This window comes from Vipera berus (assembly GCF_964194415.1).
Source record: "Vipera berus genome assembly, chromosome: 3".
Lineage (NCBI taxonomy): Eukaryota > Metazoa > Chordata > Lepidosauria > Squamata > Viperidae > Vipera > Vipera berus.
In genome coordinates this window covers 10,595,444-10,607,512 of record NC_138204.1, presented here as the reverse complement: position 1 = coordinate 10,607,512, position 12,069 = coordinate 10,595,444, and the positions used below count along the sequence as shown (strand labels likewise).

The following is a 12,069-nucleotide window of genomic DNA, read 5'->3' as shown; positions in this document are numbered from 1 at the left end:
CAGAGAAAGGATGAAGAACATAGAACAGTGATGGCGAACCTTTTAGAGACTGACTGCCCAAACTGCAACCCAAAACCCACTCATGTATTGTTGGGTGCCAGGTGGGTGTGGTGCATTGGGTGGGCATGGCTGCCGTGGTAACAGCAAACCAGATGGGACTAAAAAGTTCAATCAATCAATTCCAACTTTGCAAGATTTTTTTTTCCCATGAGAAGTTGAAATTGATTGACTGAACCTTTTTTTTTTTGCACACGGTGGCGGAGGCCTAAAGCGAAAAGATTTTATAAAACACAGCTAAGCCTAGGACTGGGGTGATGGCACGCGTGCCCACAGAGAGGGCTCTGTGTGCCATCTGTGGCACGCGTGTCATAGGTTCACCACCACGGATGTAGAACATTTGTGTCTTGAAGGACAGGAAGTCATCCCAGGAATGAGTTGCGTGATGTGTTATCCACAGCATAAGAAATCCAGTGTGTGAGAAATCCAGTTCATAGCCAAAATGTTCATTAACTCTTGACTACTCTGAATATCTAAGGAAAGCATGGCTAACTGAGTGGTAACTGGGCATCCATCAAGGGAAACAATATTTAGCATTTTTTCATATACAGCTTGAAAACGTACCATTTTCAGAAAGAATGGAGCAATCTTGCCTCCAGGCCTGGTAAACACTAAGAATGGTGTAACCTCATGGATATATGTTGGGGTTGATCTCAAAGGCTGAAAAAAACACCCCTCCGTCCTATGGCTGCATTCATATGGCATGCTCAAACCACAGAACTATAAACTAATTAAGCAGAATGGAGGGTGCAGCATCTTCAGCCTACATCTTAAGCCAAATAGTAAGAAACATTAAATAAATTAAAAAAACTCAGAACTGTTTTTATTAAGTGTAATTCCGGGGGAAAAAGGTAAACAAAGTGTATACTTAGCATTACAGGTATTAACAGCAGCAAGGATTGTATTTGCTCAGCACTGGAAAAAATGAAAAAAAACCACTACTGGAGGAAGAGATAATCAAGAAAATAGTGGATTGTGCTGAAATGGATAGACTCACATTGAGAATCAAAGAAAAAGAAGACACGGAATATTTTCAAATGTGGAACTTATTTTACCAATCGCTGGGAAAATGGGATAGAGAGTAAGAACTTAACCTGTATGTATTACTAAGCAAAACAAATCAACCCAGACAACACATTGTTCATTAAGGAATAGAATAGAATAGAATAGAATAGAATAGAATAGAATAGAATAGAATAGAATAGAATAGAATAGAATAGAATAGAATAGAATAGAATAGAATAGAATAGAATAGAATAATAGAATAGAATAGAATAGAAAATGGAATATAGAATATAGAATATAGAATATAATGGAATGGAATGGAATGGAATGGAATGGAATGGAATGGAATGGAATAGAATAGAATAGAATAGAATAGAATAGAATAGAATCTTTATAGAGAATAGAATAGAATAGAATAGAATAATAGAATAGAATAGAAAATGGAATATAGAATATAGAATATAATGGAATGGAATGGAATGGAATAGAATAGAATAGAATAGAATCTTTATAGAGAATAGAATAGAATAGAATAGAGTTTATAGAGAATAGAATAGAATAGAATAGAATAGAATAGAATAGAATAGAATAGAATAGAATAGAATAGAATAGAATAGAATAGAATAGAATAGAATAGAATAGAATAGAATAGAAAATGGAATGGAATGGAATGGAATATAGAATATAGAATATAATGGAATGGAATGGAATGGAATGGAATAGAATAGAATAGAATAGAATAGAGTCTTTATAGAGAATAGAATAGAATAGAATAGAATAGAATAGAATAGAATAGAATAGAATAGAATAGAATAGAATAGAATAGAATAGAATAGAATAGAATAGAATAGAATAAGAGAGTTGGAAGGGACCTTGGAGGTCTTCAAGTCAAGCCCCCTCTCATGCAGGAGAACCTATACCATTTCAGACATGTGACTGTCTAGTCTCTTCTTAAAAACCTCGAGTGATGGAGCACCCACAATTTCCAGAGGCAAGCTGTTGCACTGGTTAATTGTCCTCACTGTGAGGAAGTTTCTCCTTAATTCTAGGTTGCTTCTCTCTTTGATCAGTTTCCAACCATTGTTTCTTGTCCTTCCCTCTGGTACTCTGGTGAATAACATGACCCCCCTCTTCTCTGTGGCAGCCCCTCAAATACTGGAACACTGCTATCATGTCTCCCCTATTTCTTCCTTTGTTTAGACTAGTCCTGCAGCCATTCTTCGTATGTTTTAGTCTCCAGGCCTTGGATCATCTTAGTTGTTTTTCTCTGAATTTTTTTCCAAAGTCTCGACATCTTTTTTGTGATATGGTAACCAAAATTGGCTGCAGTTTCCAGGTGTGGTCTTACTAGGGTTTTATAAAGCGGTACTAATACATTCTGTGATGTTGATTCTGTGCCTCAGTTTATACAACCCAGGATTGTATTCGCTTTTTTGGCTGCTGCTGCTGCACACTGCTGGCTCATAGTCAAGTGATCGTTCACTAGGACTCTAAGGTCACTAATGAATTGTAATAATAGAAAATTAATAAACTAATAAAAAAAGAAATTTTAAACTTCAACCAAATTAAACACCATGTGTGCAACACACCACTATTGTTGTCGAATAGATATAGTTAGGCAAGGTATGTGAATACAACCTAATCCTAACCCTGTGCCTTTCAAAATATTGACCCATGAGTTGGAGGAAAGATTAGAAAATACTAAATCTGTAGATGAAACAATATAAAGGAGATAAGTGACACATTAAAGGACAGCTTCAAAACTCAAAGGGCTCTCGATAACATTATTTATTTATTTATTTATTTATTTATTTATTTATTTATTATTTATCTATCTATCAATCATATTTCTTAACTGCCCATCTACCTTGGTTGCAAGTTGCAATAATAAGCAGAAATGAAGATGAATGTCAGCAAAGAATGAAAAAAATAATCCTACATTGGGTAGGAAAAATCGATTCAATGAGCATAGAATTGGGAATAGCAGGGTGGGGGGGTGGGAGGGGTGGAGACCCTACTTGTGAAAAAGATTTGAATATTTTGGTGGCTGATGAATTGAAAATGAGCTAACGGCGTGATTCAAATGCAGGGAAGGTAGTCCTGTGCCGCATTGACAGAAACATAATACCAAGATCATTTTCCTCCCTATTTTTCATCGGTCAGTCCACACCTGGCACCATATTTGGAGAAAGACATTGAGAAAAATGCCCAAAGAGAAGCAACCAGATGATTTAGAAGCTTGGAGAGGTGAATTTATGAAAAACGGTTGGAGCTATTGGGTACGTTTTTCTGGAGAGGAAGGGACTGTGAAAGAGACACAATGCGGTCTTCATGTATTTGAATGGCGACCTCATATAACATGAGGGAGACTTGTTTAGACTTGTTCTGTTTAGGAGATAGAAGTTATATTACAGGAAAAATAGATTTTAATTGGATATCAAGGGGAAAAATCCTAATAAAAACAATGGAATTAACTTTATCAGTAGGTAATAGACTCTTCTTCGCTGAAAGAGTTTAAATAAAGGCTAGCTGGCCATTCCTCAGGAACGCTGTTATAGTGGATTTCTGTACTGCGTAGGTGGTTAGATCGTCTCTAATGTCATTTCCAACCCTTATGTTCTACAATTGTATAAAAAGCAGTAAAGAAAATGAAATAAGAGCATATTTCTGGCTGGAGTTGTGAAAAAGCATATCTTGTGGCATGGATTCAACAAGCCCAATTCATACATCCCATCTCTGTCTTTAGGTTTGTTCCAATTTTTCAGCTCCATATAAACCGAACGTGTCTTTCCTGTGCTGGAAAGTGCCCACTTGCAGTGGAACAGAATTAAGAACTCTGGATTTAAGTAGGCCTGCTATAGTTTGAAAATGAGTTCTTTCAGTATAAGGACTTGCTTTTTAAGTCAACCCATTTAGGATTTTGTGCCCCAGGCAGTGCATTACTTTACATTTAAACAATGAAGTTGAACCTGGCTGTGAAGTGATCAAAAAGTAACTTTTTAAGATAGCACTGCTCCCTGAGTAAAGAAAAATGCCCAGCTACATTCAAGTAGTTGTAAGTCTAACTTCTGCCCAGAGGTTATGGGGGGGGGAAGGGTGATTTTGTGGTTTGATTGGATTAAAAAAAACAACCCAGCATACACTTTCTCAATTTGATGTCATCCAAGTGTATTTGGATAGAAATTCTAAACCTAGCCAGCATAGCCAGTAGCCAAATTGGATTTGGGCTGATGAAAGCTGTAGTTTACCACCCATTGACATCTCTGAATCACAGGGTTGGAAAGAAGCGTTAGAGGTTTTCTACTCCAGCCCAAGTTTGGGAAGTCTCCAACATCATTAATGCTTTAAAAATATTTTACATGGCAGGCAGGATTTTTATCGCTCTATTGCTAAGCACATTTGATTTGTGCTTAGATTGTAAGCCGCCCTGAGTCTTCGGAGAAGGGCGGGATATAAATGGGATTAAAATAAATAAATAAATAAGTAAATAAGTAAATAAATAAATAAATAAATAAATAAATAAATAAATAAATAAATAAATAAAAAATAAATAAATAAATATGTATGAGCAGCTGTGCTTATTTCTTAAGATTTAAGCCTATCATTTTAAGCTGACCAGAGTCGCCTTTTCGGGGAGATGGACAGCATATAAATTTAATACATAAGTAAAAATAAATATTATTACATAAATATTAATGGATTATAACCTGACGTTTTCAACTTCCCAAATCTGTACTTTTTAAAGATGCTGCAAAAAAATACATCTGCAGCCTCTCACCATTTTAACAAAGACTGTGATGTAGGGATCACTGGATTACAAGACCAATTATACTCAAATAACTCTGGGCCAGTTCAGCCCATTCTATCTCTCAAGAGGAAAAATTGGAGGAAACGGTATTATGCGAACTGCCTTGTTTCAGGAGCAAAGAACTGCTGTAAGTCTAACAAATAATCTATTAATATTTAGAGTGCAAAAAATGTTGAAAGATTTCTTCCTTTCGTCTTCCGGTTGAGTGTCTCCAGAGAAATCATTTGCAGAACATAGTTAAATGTGTTATGAATGACAGGCTGCTGGCCAGTTTTCATGAAATTCTTCATGAATTTCTTCATGAATTTCACATGCTTAGGCAAGAGCATAGCAAGATAGCAACAATGAGGGGGTCCTTGGTTCTCTCTGAGCTTGCTTGTTGTCTTGCAGACTAATCAAGGAGAGAAGCAACTTGGGACTAAAGAGAAAATTCCTGACAATTAGAGCAATTAATCAGTGGAATGATTTACCTTCAGAAGTTGTGGGTGCTCCAACACTGAAGGTTTTTAAGAAGAGATAACCATTTGTCTGAAATGGTTATAGGGTCTCCTGCCTCAGCAGACGGTTGGATTAGAAGGCATCCAAGGTCCCTTGCAACTCTTGTTATTATGATATTTCCAATTATACCTTCATGTCAGCAGCATGAACTCATCGGCTGAAGGTGTTTTACTGTCTTAGGCTCCAGTTCTAAGGTCAATGGGAAAGCGGACCAGTGCTTCTCTGTCCAAAATCGAAGGATTTCCTCCTTGAGCAGGGGGTTGGATTAGAAGATCTCCAAGATCCCTTCCAACTCTGTTATTCTGTTATTCAGACATTTCATTACTCAAACTAGGTAACATCATCAGTGTTTGGGGAATGAAAAGTCTGCAAGAAAACATCCAAGCTCGGAGAGCATCGAGGACCCCTCATTTCAATCCCGAGCTGCAAATATTCTGTTTTAAAGATGGACCGTGGTACAAATATGGATGGGTTTTGGAGCCAGCCCCAGAGATATCAGAATGATGACCCAGTCAGGAGGTGAATCGGGGGGGGGGGGGAAATCCTAACAAACAAATCCTAACAAACCTATTACAAAGCTCAGAATGGTGGCGGAACAGATGATACATCTTACACCATAGCTTCTATGTTAAAACTGGAGGGCACCCAACCCAGTGAAACCCCCCCCCCCCGAGTCCAAAATGCTTTAGTCTGATCATGATCTCTGGGTGAAGAGAAGCTGAAACCAGGTGAGGTACTTTACCTACTAGGAAATCGGAGATGGCCAGGTTCAGGAGGAAGTAATTGTTCTGCGTCCTCAAGCTGGAGTCCACCACAAAGGCCAGCATCACCAGTGCGTTGCCCACCACCGTGGCCACGATCAGCAAAGCCATCAGCACCGCCAAGGCGATGGTCCAAGTGGTGGAAAACTGGCCGGAGAGATCCTCTCCGTGCGCATCCTCGAAACTGTGCGAACCGTTCCGAGCAAGGGCGCCCGGGGAGCTGTCCATTTCAGCACCCACCCTGCGCTTCTTCGGCTCAAACGCCCGGGTGAAGTCGCGGCGCCATCTCTCCAGCGAGGAACGGGGGGGGGGGCACTGTTTGGCTATATATTATTTCAATTTATTCAATTTATTAGAGCCGGCCAACTCCAAGGGACACTGAGCGGGACTTGCCCCTCACGGACGGAGGGAGTCCGAGACAGCCGCTTCGGCATTGCGCCCTCAGCCAGTTCTTCTTTCCAAGTATAAGGCAGCATCGATCTTCAGCGGCCGGTGTTCTTTCTCAAGTTCTCAGCGAAATCATAATAACAAGGATCATGATGATAACAATAAGGTTTGTTGTTTTTTTCTTTTTCTTCTTTCTGTCGCTTTCCGATTCTTTCTCCCGGTGAGACTGTAGGGTTGTTGTTTTTTCTCTCTCTCTCCTGAAACTCAGCTTTTCCTTCCCTCCTTCCTCCCACTTCTTCTCCTGACAGGGGAAAAAAGAGGGAACGGCAGGAGGGGAGGAAAGGAAGCGGAGGGGTGTGAGTGGGGGCTGATTCTACTGTTTGCAGCAGCTGCTTTGCTCAGCGTCGGAAGTGACTGACTCCGGGCCAAAACGAAGAGTTTTCTCAAAGGGTGGAGCCAAGTTGCTTCTCAGCCCAGGCTGACAAATAATTGCTGGGAATCAAAGAGGCTGTGATTTCGGACTCCTGTGCACAGTGTCAGGTTGAGCAGTCATTGGCCTCTCGGAGCCAGCCACTGCTCCTCTCTCTTCCCATCTGCTCCCTTATTTCTGCCTTTCAGACGTCTCCCATCGAGCTTCAAGCAGGCAGCAGGAGCAAGTCAACCAGTGGGATTGGTCTGTTTGCTTTGGGATAAGGTTGATGAATTGATCAAGAAGCCCACGCAGGAAAAGAAAAAAAAACTGATTAGAGGAAATAAGATCTTGTAATCTCATTCAGGACTGTGAATGCTTAATATCAGCTCCCGAATGAAACCCTACAGATAGTCAAATGAGCCATAAGCAATTTAACAGCCTTGGTGTGATTATATGCTTAGCCACAAGGAACTTAAAAGAAGTAACATTAACCACTGTGCCAATGTCTCTTTTCATGACCTCAGACAGTAATTTGTGTCAATAGAGTCTGCTTATGTGTGGGAATAACAGAAGAACAGAGATGGAAGGGACCTTTGAGATCTTCTAGTCCAACCCCCTGCTCACGCAGGAAACTCTGTGCCATTTCATGACAAATGATTGTCCAGTCTCTTCTTGAAAACCTTCAGTGATGGAGCACCCACAACTTGCAGAGGCAAGTTGTTCCACTGATTAATTGTTCTGTCAGGAAATGCACTTATGAGTGTTCACTGTTCAAACCTCATGAAGTCTCAGCCATTCGAATTATATATAGCACCTATAGTATCCAAAGGGCATTGCGTGTTTAATCACACCAGGTAAAGAAGCAGCAGATTCATTCCTACAACATGCTAAGTTTGGATAGTGGTTATCATACACGTGTGTAATGTATTTTTGGACCTGGGCCATTTGATTAAGTTATAGTTTAATGAGTTTTGCAAAACCGGAAACTGTATGAATTCAATAATCAGGATTAAGTGTGTATAAGATTATACATAGGTGGAGAAAATAGACAGGGATTTGTTTTCTACTTTACTGTATCCTGAAATTAGAATTAAAGAATTAGGCCTACCACATCTGGGCTGAAAAAAGTCTGGACTACTAATAGATTGCAGTAACAATCTACCCAGAAAACTGTAAAATATATTTATTTAGCAAGTAATTTAAAAAGAGAAAGAATAAATTACAAAAATAGAAACCAAGTGTGTGGGTGTTTGTGTGTCGCACATACTACAAAAACATCTACATTAAACATAATGTCAAGATGAATTCCTTTAAAATGTTGCAAACCCCAAGGCCTGCCAGAAATTTATTTTCTTTTCTATTCTGCACTCCAGAAAAATAGAGAAATGGTCTTGTATGACATTCACTCCAGGATTTAAAGAATGCTATTATATCCTTAGAAATTGTTGAGAATATTCATAGCTCAGGCTGTAGGTTTGGCAGCTTTCTGTTTAGCTCCGTGGTACTCTACCAACAGATCTATTAAGAAATACATCAACTTTGAACCAGCATTTTCTGCGTCACATGAGAAAAGCACATCTTCCTTCCCCTATCCTGACCATTTTCTACAGGGGAATGATCGAGAGCATCCTGTCATACAGCATCATAGTCTGGTTTGGAAGCATCACTGCTTCAGACAGGAAGGCGGTACAGAGAGTGGTGAAGATGGCCGAAAAGATCATTGGCAGTCCCTCCCCTCCATCCAGGACATAGCACAGAAGCATTGCTTGAGCAGGGTCTGTAAGATTATCTGGGACACTACACACCCTCTCCACGAACTGTTTTCCCTGTTACCTTCTGGGAGGAGGGGGGCTTCGTGGTACCCGTAGCAGAACATCCAGATTCAGCCATAGTTTCATTCCATACAGCATTGACCTTGTGAACTCTCAAGCTTCCTTTATTTTTATTTTTATTTTTATTTTAGTATTATTATTCTTCCAGTTAACTACTTTGTCACTAATATAACCTATAGAAAGCAGGTAAATAATTTGCAAAGTAGATTATAGTAGTTTAAAGAGGGCCTGTTTCTCAAGGAGTGGGAACTAATGCTGTAGTAATGTATTAATCAGTATTCAACTAGACGTGATAATATGTTTATATGTGGTGGGGGGGTTTGATGCCCCTTTTTATGTTTTGATTGTTTTGTGTTTTTGTCCCTTTTTTGGCTTTTCTATATTTTGTATTTTAATGTTGTCTTGAAATATATATATATAGAATAATTAGCTTACAAATCCACAAGTACTCCATCTTGCTGGAATCAGATCTAAATCTGTTTCTCCCCGTGCACGCAACATATAAAGGTAAAAGTGCCCCCACACATGCGTGCTAGTCGTTTCCAACTCTAGGGGCCGGTGCTCATCTCCGTTTCAAAGCCGAAGAGCCAGCGCTTCTCCGAGGATGTCTCCATGGTCATGTGGCCAGCATGACTAGATGCCAAAGGCTCACGGAATGCTGTTACCTTCCCACCGTAGTGGTCCCTATTTTTCTACTTGCATTTTTACGTGCTTTCGAACTGCTAGGTTGGCAGAAGCTGGGACGAGTAACAGGCGCTCACTCTGTTATGCGGCACTCGGGATTCGACCCGCCAAACTGCCGACCATCTGATCGACAAGCTCAGCGTCCTAAAACGCTGAGCCACCACGTCCCTTACGCAACATATACCACAGGTATATAACTGCCTATCATCAGCATGGTATGTCGGGTCCATCTCAATCCGTATTTCTATGTATTGTATGAACAAAGAGAAATGATTAATTAGGAATCCTGCTGTACTGTTCAAATTAGTCAGCCACACAACCAGGATTTGAAGCCAGTCTTTCAAAATTAATTATATCAAATATGCCAGCATAATGCATTGATATTTTTGAGATGTTTCAAGGACACCAGGTCATGGTCAATAGCAAAGAGTAATTTTTGAGAACTTCCATTGAACTAACATATTAACATTCTGTTTGTTTCTTTGAAGGCTTTTTCCTTCACTTCCTCATTCTTGGCCTCCTTCTTCTTTTCGTGGTCTTTGAGAAAATGTCATGGGTCTGAGGCTGTCACATCAATAGATGTAGAGAACACAAAAAGCAATGCAGCTGCCCTGAGGTAAATTCATATCTACCATGTTTTTTTTAACCTGAGTAATATTTCAGTGTCATTCAGGTAAGACCCAGCTAAAGATTACTTGAAACAACAGAGACTGACATCAACTGATGTTGTCTTGTGAACAAACATGACTAAAATTGATAACCACCATTTGAGTTTCAAAACAAATGTTGCTGGTTTTCCAGGTCTAAATACATGAATAGTATAGAGCTGGAAGGGACCTTGGAGATCTTCTAGTCCAGCCCCCTGCTCAAACAGGAGAACCTATACCATTTCAGACATGTGACTGTCTAGTCTCTTCTTACAAACCTCCAGTGATGGAGTGCCCACAATTTCTGGTGGCAAGCTGTTCCACTGGTTGATTGTCCTCACTGTCAGGAAGTTTCTCCTCAATTCCAGGTTGTTCCTCTCTTTGACCAGTTTCCAACCATTGTTTCTTGTCCTGCCCTCTGGTGCTTTGGAGAATAATTTGACCCCCTCTTCTTTGTGGCAGCCCCTCAAATACCGGAACACTGCTATCATGTCATCCCTGTTTCTTCTCTTTAGACTAGCCAAACCCAAGTCCCGCAGCCGTTCTTCAAATGTTTTAGTCTCCAGGCCTTGGAACATCGTAGTTGCTCTTCTCTGAATTTTTTCCAAACTCTCAACAACTTTTTTGTGATATGGTGACCAAAATTGTCTGCAGTATTCCAGGTGTGGTCTCACTAGGGTTTTATGAAGCGGTACTAATACATCGCGTGATCTTGATTCTATGTCTCAGTTTATACAACCCAGGATTGTATTAGCTTTTTTGGCTGCTGCTGCACACGGCTGGCTCATGGTCAAGTGATCGTCCACTAGGACTCCAAGGTCCCTCTCTAATATTCTGATTCCTCTATAGATAGTTCTCAGTTTACAATCACAACAGACTTTACACTGTTAAGCAAAGGGATTGTTAAGCGAAATTGTCCTTGATTTTACTACCTTTCGGCCATGGTTGTTAAGCAAATCGCTGTCATTGTTAAATGAAGCAAAGTTGTTAAGGAAAATTGGCTCCCCCCCATTGACTTGGCTTGCCAGGAGACAGCTAGGAAAGTTGCAAATGGCGATCACGTGACCCTGAGACACTGCAACTGTTGTAAGTAGGTGCCACTTGCCAAGAGTCCAAATTTTGATCACATGACCGTTGGAGATGCTGCAATGGTTGTAAAGTGAAAGGACTGGTTGTAAATCACTCTTTTCAGTGCCTTTGTAACTTCGATCACTAAATTTTAATTTTTTTAATTTAATTTTTAATTTTATTAAATTTATATACCGCCCTTTCCCGAAGGACTCAGGGCGGTTTACAGGGTATTTAAAATTAAACAATACGAAATACAAAAGTTAAAAAACAATTAAAAAAGATTAAATTATCCCTTAACTAAAAACCTCAGTTAAAAATTCTCAGCCTGGGCCGGAGAGCTCGAAGAGCCAGGTCTTCAGGTCCCGGCGGAATGAACGAAGGTCAGGGGCGGTCCTAAGCTCCACGGGCAGCTGGTTCCAGAGGGCAGGCGCACCCACAGAGAAGGCCCTCCCCCTGGGTGTTATCCGCAGGCAATCTTTTACCGGCGGCACCCTGAGAAGACCCTCCCTGTGGGAGCGCACTGGACGAAGGGAACTTGATGCCGGCAGCAGGTGTTCCCTCAAATATCCCGGACCCAAGCCATTCAGGGCTTTATAGGTCATCACCAGCACCTTGAATCTCACCCGAAGGGCAACCGGGAGCCAATGCAGCTCGCGGAGTAGAGGTATTACATGGGAGTATCGGGAGGCCCCCATCACAACTCGCGCGGCCGCATTCTGCACCAGTTGAAGCCTCCGGGTGGTCCTCAAGGGCAGCCCCATGTAGAGAGCGTTGCAGTACGGTTGTAAATTGAGGATGACTTGTATATGGCTCCTGTTCTTGAATTCCTATTCATGGTTTTGAATTGGATCTGTAACCTCAGGCTCTGTTCTGTTTAATTTAATTTAATTTAATTTAATAATTTGAT

At 40.5% G+C, this 12,069-nt stretch overlaps 1 protein-coding gene across 1 annotated transcript in view; it reads right to left on the bottom strand.

Moving 5' to 3' along the window:
* The window catches only part of HRH3 (histamine receptor H3), a gene marked incomplete at both ends in the record, with an annotated part of 28,945 nt that extends 22,588 nt beyond the window's left edge, over positions 1-6,357 (bottom strand). The window contains one exon of the mRNA XM_081322845.1: positions 6,111-6,357. Within this exon, the coding sequence (XP_081178971.1) occupies positions 6,111-6,357 (247 nt within the window). The remainder of the gene's footprint in view (positions 1-6,110) is intronic.
* Positions 6,358-12,069: the final 5,712 nt, after the last annotated feature.